The following is a 17,412-nucleotide window of genomic DNA, read 5'->3' as shown; positions in this document are numbered from 1 at the left end:
TACACTATCAACGCAATTTAATTACTCTATTTTCTATATTAGCATATCACTTTTAATATGAAGAGCTATCTCAACTTAACCTAATAATATAAAAATTCTTTATGTCAATACAAAAAATAAAATAAAACACTTTAAAACATTAGCCTTAAATTTCTGCTCAAGCTTCCTCATATCTTGGACTAGATAATGTTTTCATTAAATCAATAGGAATACATTTTGATTTACCAAAAGAAACAATATTAAATCAACATTATATTGGAAACTGAAATTCAGTAACAACCAAAATTAAATTGAGAGAGAGAACCTAAGCGTCAGATTCCTATTTCAAGATTTAATATACGAATACCAATGTGTGAGGCTAGCTGAAACTGTTCCAAAACTAGTATATATACGACTCAAAAACTTGTTATAAGTTGAAAACCTCATTATATAACTTGATATTTCAATTACTCTCAATTGATCAGAATCAAAAAAACTATGTATATGGTCAAAGTTAGTCCAGCTGGCAAACAAGATGGATCCCTTTGGGAAGAAAAGGGAGGAGTAGAAGTAGCCCAAATTTTTGTTTCTCACTATGATGACAAAGTTGTTGCACTGCAATTCCTTTTCTTTGAGAATGGGAAACTAGTTTTGTCAAAGAGACATGGTGTTGATAATTTATGTGAAAACTTCAATTCAGTTGACCTGGATTATCCCTCTGAGTTTCTTACTAGTATAAGTGGTTCAGTTCAATTAACAATGAATGGAGATAGTTTTTTGAGCTCAATATCATTTGGCACCAATAAGGGTTCCTATGGACCAATTGGAAAAGCTTCAGCTGCTGGCAATATTTATCACTTCAACTATCAGATAGGAAATGGTCGTTCTATTGGTGGATTTCATGGCAGCAAATGCCGTTATGGTATTGAGAGTATTGGGGTCTATGTGAAGACCATCAACATTTTTAATATCCTTCAGTTAAGGGAGAAGAAGAAATGGTAGTAGAAAAATTGCCGATATGGTATTTGGGTCTATGTTAAGACAATCACAACCTCCATGATCCATTTTAAAGATCCTTCAGTAAAGAAGAAGAAGGAGAAGAAAGACGACGACAATCACAATCTCCATAATCCATTTTAAAAATCCTTCGGTAAAAAGAAGAAGAAGAAGAAGAAATTTGCAAGTATTAGTAATAGTAGTAGTTGTAGAAATTTAATTCAACTATCTTTTACAAATTTCCAAATGATCTTGGTATTATAAATATCTGCCTCTATTTCGAATATGCACTTCTCAAATTTCAATGAGAAATATATGCAGTTTACTTAATAATTTTGTACCGATCCTTGTTCCTTTACCCTACTCTAATGATGTTGTCTGCTTTGGGCTTAAACCTGCAAAGTTTTAAAATGTGACACTGGGGTCTGTTAACTTATATACCTAATATCTTGTGTTTTGCTGATGTGGGACTTTGTCTAAAATTTGGGGTGTTACATACACCCCTCTTATGGACTCAGCGAGGACCCACAATCGGCAAGGCTGAAACAAAAGTGACTTTAATACTATTTGTAACAGCTTGCTAGTAATATTGTTCGCTTTGGGCTTAAACCCGTACGGCTTTAAATCGCGATAGTAGGGTCTAAGGTTTGTTAACTTATATACCCAACATCCTTCTTGTGTTACATACACCCCTCTTATGGACTTAGCGAGGACCCACAATCAGCAAGGCTGAAACAAACGTGACTCTAATACCATCTGTAACGGCTTGCTAGTGATATTGTTTGATTTGGGCTTAAACCCGCACGGCTTTAAAACGCGCCAGTAGGGTCTAAGGTTTGTTAACTTATATAACCAACATCATTCTTGTGTTTTGCCGATGGGAGACTCTGTCTAAAGTCCCGCCTAATCGTAATTTGCCTAAACTCAGTTGATCTTTGACCCACCATTGATGGGAGACTCTGTCTAAAGTCCCGCCTAATCGTAATTTGCCTAAACTCAGTTGATCTTTGACCCACCATCGACAAGGCTGACACAAGAGTAACTCTGATACCATATGTAACCGACCACCCCACTAGGGATATTGTCCGGTTTAGGTCTAGGCCCGCACAGTTTTAAACGCGTCACAAGGGTTTAAGGTTTGTTAACATATATACCCAGTATCCCTCTTGTGTTTTACCGATGTGGTAACGTAATATCATGCAAAGTTGCAAACTTGGTGTTTGAAGCGTTTCAATAGAGGTGTGTGCTTTTAGAAATTCACTGAAGGGGAGTCTTGGCATAATTGGTAAAGTTGCTGCCATGTGACCCGGGGGTCTCGGGTTCAAGTTGTGGAAACAACCTTTTGCAAAAATGTAGGGTAAGGTTGCGTATAGTAAACCCTTGTGGTCTGTCCCTTCCCCGAACCCCGCACATAGCGGGAGCTTAGTGCACCTGACTACCCTTTTCTTTACTGACCAACTAATGAGATTCACATCAGGTAAACCCAATAAGAGGGTAAAAACGATCTCACCAAGAAGTTCTTTATTCCCATGACACGAACCCAAGAACTCACTTCAAAAGTGAGAGATCACAACCATCCTACCACTCCATGGTACAAGTAGTGTGATTTGTTATGCAAACTTGGAGTTTGAAGAGAACAATTATATGGATATTGATTTGACATTAATGGAATGATATTCGAAACTCTGATGGGACTTATGTTAAATGGTAGATTTTGTCCCTGTTGTTTAGATTCAATCAGAGATACTTGAATTAATATCATAATGTTTGAATTCATTGTTCAAATAGCTCAGCAGTTATGCCCTTGGTTGAAGGGTTAAAAATCTTACCAGAAAATTCGAAGCACCAAGCGAAAGAAATCCATTATCTTTAGATATCTGCTATGGAGAAAGAACAGTACTGCAAGAATATTTTTATGTTTACAAGCAACAGTAATGCAAGGTTCTAATAGCTTCAATAAATCAAGGACAGAATTGGTAAGCCTATAGTAACATATATTTTGCATTTTTGAGGTGAATTAATGTTTACTATTACAATACAAGTAACCAGTACTTTTAATGTCCAAAAGCTTGCTCAACTAATCACATTTAAATGTATGTACAACAACATATGTCAGCTGAAATATCATCAAATATGGTACCTTGTGTGTTACGACATTACATGCCCCAGATCCCTCGAGCTGATGCCACTTTGTTGCTTGGCCGTGATGTTAGTTCGTATAGTATTCTGGAAAATATGTCCGAGTATCTTGGGTCACCAAAAAGCATCTCCGCAAATGCATTTTCATACACTAGTAGAAGAGGCTTGTTCTGTGGCTCTGATACAAGGTTTTCTAAAATAGTTGCTGCTTTCCTGCACACTTCTGGTACTGGATGTGGCATCTTAATCACTTTCAACAGTCTATCAATAGCCCTGAAGTTCAATTTAGTGGATAAGTCATTCAGATATAAAAGTTAATAAAAATATTATGACTAGGTCAGTTAGCCTGTCTTACCATCGTTCACTAGCCAGCTTCAAACGGCAGTCCATATTTATTTCGGCAAGGTTATATAATGCACCAATTGCAGCTGCTTGAGCATCAGTAGCTGGTTGGCTCATGATATCAACTAAACGTTTATATATCTGCGACGCACAAATTAAGGTCAATGGGTTTTTTGAATATTCACATAGTACATATAGGATCTCTAGAATAAGGGCTGTCGAAAAGGAAGGATATCAACCTGCGAAGCAGAAGGAAGTAGGAAAGGTTCATTATCAGGATTTATTATAATACGACCAATTAATTCAGCAGCAGCACAATGCCAGGCCTTGACAGCAGATCCCAACACTCCCATGACAGCCTGGACAGCACGTTTCTCCCTGGATAAAGATCGAGAAACTCAATTCAATTTGACTTACAATAAGCGAAACAAAAACTACAAAGTCACACACTTACGTCATTTTGATAAAAGAAGGTTTCGAGGAACTGAAGATTCGGAGATCTATCAATGGACCTATATTCACTATCGTCTCGAGGGCATTTGTGACAAGTTCTTCATCCTCTGTTAACATAAGAATCCAAAGATGACAAAAAGCACAAGAAGCGTGCTCAAAAGAAAATTACAGAAAACACTTAACATTCAGATTAAGAGAACTGCATTTTAACAAATTCTTCTTTGTGCAGAGTAGGACGTATCTAATTTGATCGTCTTCTTTTTTTAAGGGGTTCTTTTATAGGGCAGGTTGGGATGCAGGATGAATGTAAAGTCTATCGAATTATAGAATAAGTCAAGACATCATCGGAGACTAGGAATAATAAAAATAGCCGGGCAGGTATACTAAAGTCAATGTGTTACACAATGGAATGAGTCTTCTAATGGATTCCAAGCCATTTCGTTAGACTTCACCAAGCTAGTAGAGCAACATTATATTCAAGTTTTACATCGAAGGTGTCAACTCGAACTGCATGAGTACATCCAATAGGTTGATATGAGAGAGAGAGTGAAAGAGAGAGAGAGAGAGAGAGAGAGAGAGAGAGAGAGAGAGAGACTGACTAACAAGTACAAAAGCTATATAGCGGACTGGAATATGTTTGAAAGGTTTGGATAGGTTTTCAATGGAGATACAAGACATAATTTCCACTTCAATTATAACAATAAAATATTTCCACTTCAATGGGAGAAATTAAACCCAGAATATTCATTGGGGTAGCAGGTCAATTGGAGACATCAACTCGTCAAAGAAAGACAATTTCAAAATCCAGCTAAATTATAACCATGAAGACAACTTAAGAAAAAGAGCACCAGATAGGCAGATACCACATATGTCAAACATTATAAGTTTCCGTAATAGAAATGTGCCATTGCACAGATGTCAAGCTTGTAAGCACAACATAGAGAACATAAATATCAAGCAGAGTTTCCTTCACACCTGTAACATAATCTGCCAGACATTGGAATAGAGTTTCTAAGCAATGTCTATGCTGGCCCATGATGACTTCATTATCTGGCATAAAAGAGAAGTTGCGGAGAATGTTTGAAGCAGCAACGGCGCACTGCTGCTTTTCAGATCGCCCCTCCTCATCCAAATTAAATAAGCCATCTTCCTCAAACCACCAACCCGCAGGGCGAGACTTGGTATTACTCTTCTGAACAGATGAATCTCTGTTGGCAGCTCCAGAACCAGTGCTGTCATCAGGGATTACAAACAGTTACAGAGATCTCATGCACTGGAAATAAAGAACGTAAAAAATATTAAAGTAATAAAAGCTTATAAAAGAAGAGACCGGGAGATTGAAACCATCCTGAGTTACCTAGGATTAGGTACAGATTCATTCGAGTTCAATGCTTCATATCCAATTCCAAATCCAGTAACAGCTGAATGTGCACCCAAAAGCCGCACACGAGGTGCCTTTACAAGTACCCTTGGCAACGCTATATCACGCCAATCATCTATCTGTTTAACAGAATATTGACATTATCGTTCACACACAAAAAAAGTAAAGAACAAATAGAAGTTACACAGGAATCACATGTTATGTGGTAGATATCAAGAAACATACAACTTGAAGTAGAGCATCAAGCAATCCAGGAATTTTGGCAAGAGGAGTTGCATCCTTACGGATGTCATCTTTCTCCTTGAATGATAGCAAAGTGAGCGTATTTAGTGCCCATGTCAGCTCACCCTTTAATCCACTTTGAAGAGCTAGAACAATCCTTTTATTATTCTGTTCTGGTAAAGTAAAACAAAACTTTAAGATAAATAAATAACAAGCATGCAAGATAATGGGCTGGCATCATCCTATTTCCACAGCCTTATCAGAATAAATGCCTCTAATTTTTTCTCAAATTTAACACGTAAGTCAATTTTTCAGTACAAACATCCTCTTACATAAATCTTGAAGGAATTTTAGCTTTATAGTTAGTTGAGATAAAAAACAATCTGGTTCACTTGGCTTGGGTTGACCATGGGAAAAGCAAATACCTTCCTGCTTTAACATGCAAATCCTACACATTACTCTTTCATTTAGTTCTAGACCTAGTTTGCTGATCATACAATCATAGATCAAGTACACGATGTCACTCTATTCAACTCCCATAATCGAATATACATGAGTAAGTAGTCAATGCAGTCGAATCATGTGCTTCAAGATTTATAGTGTCCAAAAATAATTAAGTAAATCAATGTATGTTCTCTCTAACAACTTAAGCTTTTAGATAAGATGGCCACACATTTTAACATGATATTAAAGCAGCCAGAGGTCCTGGGTTCGAGTCTCACTGACACCTATTATCAAAAAGAATTTCCACATGTTTTGGCCCATGAAAAAAAAAAGAGAGGGTGTGTTGATACATACTTAATTAAATAAAAGTATGCTCTCTCTAACAGTTTAAACTTTTAGATGAGATGGTCAAACATTTTAACATATAGCATTCCCTCTTACAAGTAGAACGATTTGCATTCCATCTTCGGCTTAAATAGACTGGTCGTGGGAATTTGGACTCTCCATGTCTTCAATTTTACGAAACCTTATTAATACCCTATTTTCTTTTGTAAATAAAAACACAAAGTAAAAGAAACTTTTTATTTCGGAGAACGAATATTAAAGGGGCAAAGCAAACAAAAGAAAAATAATTCCCAAGTTTCAAAACCTCAATTAAGAGTGAGTTTTTACCTTTGTCCCTAGGTGACACTATAAATTTGTAAAACTGAAGTAAGTAAAGAGGGGTAAAAAATGTTGGAGACATAATGAGAATCTTTGTATCTCACTCTACTTGGGGCTATCTAGATCACATCCCAAACAAGAAGATCATTATGTCTCGTAACATATGGCTTCAAAGAATTTGTCGTTGATCATGTACTGTAATGGCTTCTTTGGACCTTTGGGAAAAAAAGAAAGAAAAAGAACTTATTCAGCCCATCAGCCGAAACTAAAACTGCAATGATCCAATAGGAATTGTGTCAATAGCAACATTATCTTCAAATGAAAAGATGAATTACCAATTATTACTCCTTCCATCCCAATTTACATGCACTCTTATAGTTTTGGGACATCCCAAAATATTTGACATTATTCAATTTAAATCACTTTCAAGAATTCAAATGTCATTGAACCATTCAAATTTCAAACTGATGTGATGGTTTCTTTATCAAACTAATTTTTCAACTAAGACTACAATATCTTTTTATTTTATGAAGTAAGGGGAATTTTAGGTTAGGGGTTGTAGGTTAGGGTTGTAGGTTAGGGGGTAGTCAAGCATTTTTCCTCGTTGTGCTGGCTAGTCTGATAGTGTTTTGTCTAGGACTGCTAGCGGTTTTTGTTGTGTTTCACATTTTGGCCTTTCTATTTATTTATTGTCTTTTACGATGCTAATTCTATTTTTCAGGTTTCTGTTGTTATTACGGATCTATTGTCTATGAGCCGAGGGTCTCCCGAAAACAGCCTCTCTATCCCTCCGGAATAGGGGTAAGGTCTGCGTACACTCTACCCTCCCCAGACCCTACTTATGGGATCCTACTGGGTGGTTGTTGAAGTAAAGGGAATCTTATAGATGGCATCCAGAAGATGCAAAAAGTACAAAAAAGAGAGTACATAGCAAAGGAATCAGCTATGAGCAGAAAAAAGCTAAGCAAGAGCTAGGAGCTAACAAAATCACAAAACTAAAGAAGTTAATATGGCAATATGCAGGATCTAAGTTGTGCCAACTATACAACCATAAGGGTTGTTTGGTGTAATGGTGGGATATCCCATGGGATTAGTTATCCCACCTTCTATATGGGATAACTAATCCCACCATTTTGGGGTAAAAGTTATCCTCGAATTAACTAATACCCCAAACCAAACATAGGATAAAGTTAATCCTAAACTTTATCCCGGGATTATCCTTATCCCATGTACCAAACGACCCCTAAGAGACATCTAGCCTTAAGAACCATAGGAGGAGTTGATATCCCATCAAAGCATCTGGGATTCCTTTCTGTTCAAACACAACAAACCAAGACTATAATATCTTCTTATCATCACATAGGTCTGAGGCGGTTACCAGGCTTTTTTCACATTGCTTTACATATATAGGTTGAAAGTTCCAGATTGTTAATTATCAAGTGGAATGAAATTCTCTTTAGCTTCAAGTTTTGCTCCATTTACTCAAGTGTATTGTTGGACTTCCATGTTATACTGTCCACGCTCAAAATGTCAAGTCATAAGAGTGTGGGGTTATTAGAATTTAGAGTGTCCTGAATTGGTTGCGCGAATGGGTTGTTGCTCCTTATATGGTCTTTGGTATCCTCATATCTTGATCCATATTCTTTACAGGTACAACACCTTGATCTTTCCTTACAGACACATTCCTATCAAATAAAGTCACACCTCTAACCATTATATATTTCAAATCCCTAAGTTTCACATGTCTATTTTGCTCTCTAATTCTCAACCTCCTAGTCATGACCTAAAATTGGAACATAACCAGCGGATAAAGGCTGATATGATGTACAACTCACAACAAGAAAGCTCAAAATTTTATAGTATCCAATAAAAATTAAACATGAAAAAGCACAAAGATGCTTCCTTTTACAACTTTTTACACCAATAAATTCATGAGTCAATGTATTCAAAGATATTTGGAACTAACCAGCGAAGGCAGAGTGAACTTGCAGGGACGGGCCGAGGAGAGTTGAAGGAGCTGCTGAGTCAGCTGCTGCAGCTGCTGCTGCGGCTGCGTTGCTGTTTACGCTTCCCAATGGCCGCCCCCTTTTCGCCGGCGGTGCGGCGGAGCCACCCGTTGATCCGCTTAGCTTCGCTTGCTCTCTTTTCTGCATTCTCTTTTTCTCCTATGTTTTTCCACTGTGAAAAGTCAAAGAACTTGGTGCGAGGAGGTCGGGTTTCGGATCTTGCAGAACTATGGGCTTAGCATTTTATTTGGCCCAAGTTATAGCCCATGGACTTAAGCATAGGATATGGGCCAATCTCAAAGGGAGAAATTCAAAAATAGCCAGATTTACAAATGTTCGTTCAAAAGTAATTGAAATTTAGCCACTTTTCATGTAAAGATAAATTTGAACAAAAACACTGTTCAAAATCCGAAAAATACTCCAGCATAATATACTAGAATTCCAGCATAAGTATACTGGAACTCTAGTATATTATAATGGAGTTCCAGCATAAGTATATTAGAACTCCAGTATATTATACTGGAGTTCCAGTATAATATATCGGTCTAGTATAATATGTTGGAAGTTCATACGTAGGTGCTCCAATCTCCAGTATATTATGATGGAACTTTCCGCCTGTTGGAGTTCCAGCATGATATGCTGGAAGTTCATACACAGGTGCACCAATCTCCAGTATATTATGTTGGATCGGTCCTTGTTGCGGCAAAATAGTGGCTATTTTTCAATGACTTTACAAACGCTGGCTATTTTTGAATGACCAGTCCGAAAATTGGCTAGCCCGTGCTATTTTAACAATTTCAAACCCTCGTCAACTAAAATAATTGTAGTATTATTGGGCCGTGTAGACGAAGGTGTAGTTGAAGTTTAGAAAGAAAAAGAAAAATTAAGGAATCTTTACCCAAATAGCTGGTCGAACTCACTGTTTATTTTTCTAGCCCGTATACATAAATTATATACGAATACACATATTATACATCAATTATACATATATTATATCATCTGTCAGCTATTTTAAGTTTAAACGCATGGGTAAGTAGTTATTTAAGTTAATTCTTCAAAATTTGAACCTAAATAGGCGTCCCCTAACCATTTAAATTAAAAGTATATAATATATATAAAATTGTGTATAATAAATATATAATTTATATATACTAACTTTAAAAAGTAAATAGTGAATCTGCTGGTATTTTGTAAAGATCCTTTGGAAAAAAGTTTGTAGAAGTTAGATGCTTGGAGAGTTATAGTTTTTCTAGGAAAAAAGCTTGTGAAAGTCAAACAATTATGAGTAGAAGTTGAAGATTTGAAAAACATCACATGAAATACACCTTCTAACTAATAATTTTTACTTGAAAAAAAGAAGCATAATAGCCTAAATGGCACCTATACTTGTGTCACTTTGTCATTCGGGTCCCTGTATTCAATGAAGTTTCATCCAGACACCTGAACTCAGTCAAAACATATATTTTAAATCTCTCTGACCGTTGACTAAGCTTATGTGTCATTCATTTTGCTAAGTTAGAAAAACGAGTGATTACATGCTCTAAAAATGAGAGTGGGTATATTTATTTGATTTTAAAATATTAAAAATATTAAAGAATAACCATAAAAAAGAAAAAGAGTAAATTAATTTTCCAACCCAACCCAAGTACTCTACGCGTTTCCCCACCCTTCGTCCTTATTCCCCCTGTTTCTCCCCATCTTCTTCTCCCCCCCCCCCTCTTTCCTGTTTACAGCAAAATAAACGGGTGGTTGCCAAATAATATAGCAACAAAATTAATAGTATAAAAAAGAGAAGAATTTTCTTTTAGGGAATTTAAATAAATAGATCTATTAATCGGGTTAAAGTTTTTAAAGATATCAAGAAGTTATGGCCAAGTAATTTTCGTGTTCATCAGTCCATTGTGGTCATGGTTTTCCGAAGGAGTTTGGTGAGTGGAGAAATAGGTGGTGGAGTCCGCTAGTAATTAATTTCCAGCGATCTGATTTTGCTTTGTGGTGGTCGACAGTGTAATACTTCCGGCGATGGTACGTTATTTGTTGGTTTTTCCCCTTTTTATGTCTCTGTAAATCAAGATTACACTTGTGTCTCTGTAAATTCTAAGTCCTTTGTTTTTTGTCGATGGTACGCTAGTCGTTGTTGCAAGATAAATTTCTTTTTTTAAAAAAAATTGAAGAATTTTATGTATAAGAATTGGGGTTTAAGATTGTGCTCAGAAAGGAGGAAAGAGAGCAAAACGGTAGAGGCGACTCCGATTTTCCGGTTGTTTCACGGTGATAAGGATCGCCGGCAGCATAGGAAGATGATGATGGATTTGAAATATTATTAAAAATTAATTTTTAAATAAATAAAGATGTGGCATTGATTTATCTGATGTGGACATCATATTTCCTCCATGTCAGGCGAGTGACCAACACGTAATGCCGAAGGAGTTTAAAATACATGTTTTAACTGAGTTCAGGTGTCTAGATGAAACTTTATTGAATACAAGGACCGGGAAGACAAAATGGCACAAGTACAGGTGTCATTTAGGCTATTCTGCCAAAAAAAATTCAAGTTCAAATTAAAAGTTTTGAATTCACCACAAATACCAATTTTCAAGTTGAAACATCATTACATAACATACTAGTGAAGTTATGCCCGGGCATAGCCCAGGCTCAATAGCTATGTGAACAATTTGTGTATATATCTTGATTTAATTATTTCTCTGTCGATTGTTAACAGTAACACCAACTTTTGGTAATGTTTTAAAAGGATCTCAGACAACTTAAGTGATGGAATATTATTGAAATTTCTTAAAATTTTTGCATGCATGTAGGCAGAAGTTTAGTGACAATCTATTTTAAATTAAGAATCTAAACAAGAAGGTGTCACGGAGATATTGGTTTTTCGAAGTAGTACTGCTAGAGTTCATCAGCAACACGATTGCTTAATTCAAGAATCTTTCTTGTGCCTTGAGGTGTAAGAGGTAGTGGCTTTTTAAAAAAAAAAATTAAACAGTCATCATTGATCATTGATGTGCAAAAAGTTACAATTTGAGGTTAGTATCCCAAACTTTGTACATGTTCATTGAGACGTGACTATCACTCTTTATGAGGAAGTGGCTTTAAGTATTATGAATTTGTGATTATTTTTATTTTGAGGGCATTTTCATAGTTTTTCTTCTTCTTCAGTTGCGGTTCCATATCAAGATTCTTCGATAGTTTAGAAAGATTGTCATTATCAAAACTTTTGCCCTTCTCTTTTTGAAATTCTTCAGAAATATTGATATATTGGCTATGGCGCTTTGTGGGTTGGGTCACGGGAGGAATAAGACCGTAAGAGGAAGTTGGTAATGGTTAAATTTAAAATTATCATTAGATTCCTTTCTGGTTAGTTTTTCTTTATGTTTTGTAATGATTACATAGAGAAGCTAGTGCACTAATTCACATTATTAACTTAAAAATATTATCCAGATGTAAATTTATTGTTCTTTTCTTCAACTATTCCTACATTTTTCTTTTTGTTCTTCCTTTTTTCTCCGTAACTCTTGCTTTCTTGTTAATTGGATATGATTTTATTTTATTTTTTGGTCATAAGAGGGGTTCTTCTTGCTAGATATATTCCTAAATTTCTAAATTTCAGTGGTTGATGTAAACTCAACTGAAAATTCTAATGGCCAATGAAGAACAAGTAAATGTGAGCAAATAAAAGTTGTCTTCCTTCTTCAGTTTTTCATCGGGTCATCCAAATCCATGTGAGGTACACGTGGCTTGTTAAAGTTAACAACAAGTTTTGAAAATTCTGTTAGTTTTAGGGCTCAAGGACCGAATTCAGCTATTTTTTAAAGGACTATATCTATTAAGGGTGACATATGAAGGACCAAAAAAACCAACCCCCAATACAAGCTCAATACAACAAGGACTATTTTGATATAACATTAAAGGCTGCTAGTGGAGCCTATGTTAGAGTCATCCGTGACAAATGCATATCAAAAAGGAAGTTCAGGTGGGGCCATATGAGAAAAGGTACACACACTGTACCTCTAAGTGCAACATAGTTAAAGCACAAAGTAATTGCAATTTTACCAAAATAACCCTGACGATCCCAAGCTCCTCAACTTCCCCTTATTAATAGTAGGAATGTATTCTTTTTCGTAATTATAGTGTTCGAATTAGTTTGAATGTATCTAGACTATTTTATCCGATAATTTGCTATCTTTTTCTGCTACTAAAATATCGAATTACTCTATCCATCCAGAGTTAAAGCATGGGAAATTTTGATGCTTTGATCCTCTAATTCGTACTCATTCTTTCTTTGTTAATCATTTCCATCCAGCGAGAAATGATAGAGGGCACACTCAATCATTTTTGGAGTCGTATATGTTTACCAAAAATAGGAATTTCGGTCAAAGCTTTATTTTAGAAGAACTCGGGTTACTGATAATCAAATATAGAATAAGTAAAAGAAATTGAGTTTAATAATAGTAAGATGAACATAAGAAAGCAAAGTAATCAGTATATTCCAATAGTATTTCGTGTCCTTACAAATGATTAGTCTTCTCCTTTTATAGCTATTTCTAGGAAATACGTTTCGCTTCTACCATAATCGAACCATTATTGTCAATTAATGGCATTTAATGACATTTAATGTAATGTTACAATCATCAATCATATTTGATTCAATATAGAATCCTTAACATTTTCTGTATTTAATGCCCAATAGTACGTATCTATACCTTATTTACTATCAGATTCATTCCCTTCCATCATAAAGAGGTTCGAGCACCTATCCTCCTTGCTTTTTATCTGAACGCTCGCTCGTGCCTGTTGAAGCTCGGGTCTCTTTGATTATTCTTCATCACCTATCCTTCTTTAACTGGTCCACGTATCATGACGTATCATCTTATAATGAATTTCATATATAAACTTAATTTTTCCCAATACAGATAGTACCCTCACTTGCCATTTATTCATCAATAGAATATTTGGGAAGTGGACCTCATTAAAGTGGGGATATTTGCCGCCATTTAATTTTTCCTTGGAACTGATGCTTCAACTGTCTCTTCCATTTAATGTCCATGACATGTGGCGTCTCCTGGTTGGCTTTGCAACCTTTCAGCACCTCTCATTATGATATTTCCATCATTGCACCTTTTCCTTTGACGGTTGCTTCTGACTATAAATATAACTTTTTACCTTTGTCCTTTTCACAAAAGTTTAGAATATTCAATTCTAATTTTCTTCTTCCTCGTACTACTATGTCTTCTGCAAACCCCAACCCTCGGAGAGTCCCCATTGTTGACAACCTTTCTCTTGCTCCTATTAGAAGTAGAAGAGGAGGAATGCTTCGAAGTTTAGGGTCTTCTTCATCACGAGACCCCTCTATTCCTTCATCGAGTTCTACTCCTCCTTCCAGAACTAGAGGTTCACTTTCTCAAAGATATTCATCTAGGACTAAAGAACCCACTGAACCTCTTCGTGAACCTTTAGTAGATGAAATTGTTCCTGCGGAACTATCTTTCTACAATAATAGAGAATCCATTAGAAATCAACTGTCTTCATTATATCGTGCTGATATCTACCCGACTCAAATCACTGAAGGTCTAATTTCAATAGTTCGTAGAGATTTCCATTGGAGCCATGACTTCCCTTTTATAATCCCCAATGCGAACCAAAGAATCACCTCCTATTTAACTGGGTTTTCTTTCATTTATACATACCCTTTCACGTTAGGTTTCAAACCTGCTATTTACCCTATTATCCTCGAATTCTGTAGCTTTTTTATGTCCGTTTAGGACAAATCGGCCTTATTGTGTGGAGGGTTGTTGCTTGTTTGAGGCATTTGGCCAACATGGCTGGTATACCTTTTACATTTTTTCATTTAATCCATCTCTATTCTCCTAAACTCTTTCGCCAAGGAGTCTTTACTCTAGTGGCAAGGAGCAAAAGAGTTCTGGTCAGTCCTGAAGACAATAGAGACTGTGGCTGGTATGCCAGGTTTGTTGCTACCCCACTGTTGGTTTAGTGAGTGATGGAAATGTTCCCTTCCCTGAGAAGTGGAATTTTGCCTGTGAGTTTTCATTAATAAGTTTCCTGTACCTTTTTCTCAATTTTGGTGATCATCTTTTAATTTCCTTCTTTTTCAGCAACCATGGGGGTTGTTGATGAAATTCCCAACTTCTGTGGTTGGGTAAGAAAGCTATTAAATATTGCTCCAATGGATGGTAGGTCTTAGAAAAAGCTTTCTCATCGATTTGGTTGGAAAGTAAAAACTCACGGTAAGAGTTTGTTTTCATAGATTTACTTATTACTTCCTTCAGAAATTATTTTGATCCTTCTTTTTGTCAGAATTTCCCATTCGAGGCATAAGTGCTGAGGCCGTCGTGACTTTCAGAATTTCTTTAAAAATGGCCCAAGAGATAATTTTGGGTTCTTCATCGAAGAGGAAAGCTACTATTGAACAAGACTCTGAGGAGGAAGAAGAACAAGATGGGGGTTCTTCGATAAAAAGGCCACGAGCTAGAAGAAGAATTATTTCAGATGATGAAGCATCTCCCCTCACTCTATTCCTCCCACCGAGCCTGTTGAAGCCTCGTTGGTGATTTCTGATGACGATAATCCCGCTACTGTTCATGATTCTGCTGAACAGCTTTTTGCCCGCAGGTTTGGTAATGAAAGTTTAGGGCCAATTTCTGATGAAGCACCCCTTGCTTCTTTTTCTATAACCGTTCCTGTGATACCCCATTTTCCAGTCGTGATTGTTACCGTTACTGCTCCTCCCCAAGTTGTTTTGACTCCCCAAGTTGTTTTTACTTTTTCTACAGTTCCTCCTTCTACAATTCCTCCTTCAACTATCCATCACACTGAGGTTGGTTCCTCAAGTGGAGGTGAAGCTATGAAGCAAGTTATCATCGAAGTTCCTGCCGAGGGTGATCTTTTGAGGAAATCAGGATGAGCTGATGTATGGTTGAAACCTTTGATTGGCCCAGTTGAAAAAGCTAAGCTTGAGATCCACAGTTCCTTGACCTTGATGAATGATATAGTGTAATCTTCTTTAAAGGTATCCTTTTTCAAATTTTACTTCACCCTTTTTCTACTTTCAGGGTTCTCACTTTTTCTTTCTTTTTTTTTAGATCAATTTAATTGGCACAAAGATGATGAAGAGGGTTTCCCAGAGCAATTAATGCAAGACTACCAAGTGGAAGTGGACAATTGGAAGGAACAATATGAAAGTCTTCAAATCGACATAGAAATATTAAAAGAGAGCAAATGTACCTTAGAGCAACAGGTTAGGGTTTTAACTTCAGAGTTGGCGGAGATAAAGCTTCCTCAAATCAAGCTGGTAAGGATAATAATCTTCTCGAAACTTTTTTTTCCGAGCAACTTTCCAAGGCTAGTGAAGAAATCAGAGAGTTAACGGCTCTCTTAAGTGAGAAAGAAGCGTAAGCTGGTGAACTCGTGCAAACTCTGACTCAAATTCAAGAAGACCTCCGGGAAACTTCTGATAATGTTCGTTCCTTAGAAAGTTCACATGCTTCTCTTCAAACTTCTTAGGATTTTGACTTGGTTGAGAATGAAAAGCTTAAAAGTAAAATTGTTGACTGGAGAGAGATTACGAGATTCTTGAAGATAAAATGCAATTGAAGTGAGTTGGGATTTTTTAAATACTCACCATGATACCCTTATGGAAGTTAGCCAGGAGAATTTTAACTTGGAAGCTGAGTTAGCCAAAATAAGAGAAACTATTGAAAAGACTCAACAGAGCCAAGACTTTTCTTCTCCTGTGACTGAAACTTCTGGAAATGTTGAAGATGATATGGGTAAGGTGAGTGTTCCAATTCCTTCAAGTCAAGTTGAGCCTGCTGCAGTTGATGACCCCGTTTTGGTTCCTTCTTCAACTCCTCAGTGACAAGTTAATGATATGTGACTCCTTTTTTTTTTCTTTTGGTGGAATGTGGTTACAACCCTTGGTCCTATTTGAGGGTTTGTTGATAACATCAAGTCCCCAGAGCTTTTTCGGGCCATTTTGTATAAGTAACTTCTTTAGTTTATGACTAAGTTCATACTTGGTCTAAACTTTTCAATGTTAAGAAGTTTTCGTAGATATTTTTTGAACTTCTGTCTTACCTTTATATTTAAAGACTTATTCAATAATTTGCACTTTTATTTTGTAAAATGCTTTTAACTCCATGAATGTTTTAGATCAATCATGAATTTTTAAATAAATTCTATAACTTCTTCGTAACTATTTTCCTTACAACAGATTTCAAAAAAGAAAATAAAACACAAGGTTTTTATTTATAACCCGTTTCAGTACATTGTCTTTGACCTAACTATGATAAGGTTTTTCTTTAGTCTTAGCTCGTAACTTTGCTCTGCACTTGACTCATTCAATAAGTACACTTTTCAGGCTTGAACTTTGATTATTTCCCAATCTTCTTTGCCTTCTTTATATATATTGTAAGCACGTAATTTTTGCCCTATGAAAGAATTACTCCCAAAAAATTCAAAATAAAAGGATTTTCCTTGATGTGCAATTTTGAGAATTTTGTGACATTTTTGGATAATTATTTGTATTTGTCTGTGCATGTTTATTTGTTAAATTAATAAAAAAAAATACAAAAATATGTCGCATTTTGCATGTAGGATTTAATTCTACAATTGTTAGTAATTAAGTTTGTTTTGCAAAAATTGAAAATTACAAAAATAGGCATCTTTTGCATTTTTAGCATTTAATGTCCAATCGTACAATTTTATGGTTAATTATTACTTAATTGTGCGTTAATTGTTATTGGGAGTTAATTTGCG

At 36.0% G+C, this 17,412-nt stretch overlaps 2 protein-coding genes across 2 annotated transcripts; one reads left to right on the top strand and one right to left on the bottom strand.

Annotated features, from left to right (window-relative positions):
- Window positions 1-477: 477 nt before the first annotated feature.
- Window positions 478-981, top strand: LOC107816638 (inactive protein RESTRICTED TEV MOVEMENT 1-like). The gene has a single exon (XM_016642369.1). It carries the CDS (start codon window positions 478-480, stop codon window positions 979-981), a length of 504 nt encoding a protein of 167 aa, XP_016497855.1.
- A 1,967-nt stretch (window positions 982-2,948) lies between these two features.
- On the bottom strand, window positions 2,949-8,814 carry LOC107816639 (armadillo repeat-containing protein LFR-like). The gene is made up of 8 exons (XM_016642370.2): window positions 8,586-8,814; window positions 5,516-5,685; window positions 5,267-5,409; window positions 4,885-5,141; window positions 3,911-4,016; window positions 3,696-3,834; window positions 3,470-3,597; window positions 2,949-3,387 (listed from the first exon to the last, which is right to left on the bottom strand). The coding sequence occupies exons 1-8, from the start codon at window positions 8,770-8,772 to the stop codon at window positions 3,132-3,134; spliced, it is 1,386 nt and encodes a 461-aa protein (XP_016497856.1). The 5' UTR covers window positions 8,773-8,814; the 3' UTR covers window positions 2,949-3,131.
- Between the last annotated feature and the right edge of the window lie 8,598 nt (window positions 8,815-17,412).

Source organism: Nicotiana tabacum, chromosome 7, assembly GCF_000715075.1.
Source record: "Nicotiana tabacum cultivar K326 chromosome 7, ASM71507v2, whole genome shotgun sequence".
NCBI lineage: Eukaryota > Viridiplantae > Streptophyta > Magnoliopsida > Solanales > Solanaceae > Nicotiana > Nicotiana tabacum.
Note: the sequence above shows the minus strand (reverse complement) of the source record. Positions and strands in the feature narration are given on the sequence as shown.

What these genes read in the sequence shown, in the direction of transcription:
- LOC107816638 (XM_016642369.1), top strand. Translation starts at nt 478, where the DNA reads ATGTATATGGTCAAAGTTAGTCCAGCTGGCAAACAAGATGGATCCCTT.
- LOC107816639 (XM_016642370.2), bottom strand. Translation starts at nt 8,772, where the DNA reads ATGCAGAAAAGAGAGCAAGCGAAGCTAAGCGGATCAACGGGTGGCTCC. An exon ending in TCTGGCAGATTATGTTACAG is followed by an intron (nt 4,017 to 4,884) that starts GTGTGAAGGAAA and finishes TTATGTTAACAG; the next exon opens with AGGATGAAGAACTTGTCACA. An exon ending in CCTTCTTTTATCAAAATGAC is followed by an intron (nt 3,835 to 3,910) that starts GTAAGTGTGTGA and finishes ATCTTTATCCAG; the next exon opens with GGAGAAACGTGCTGTCCAGG.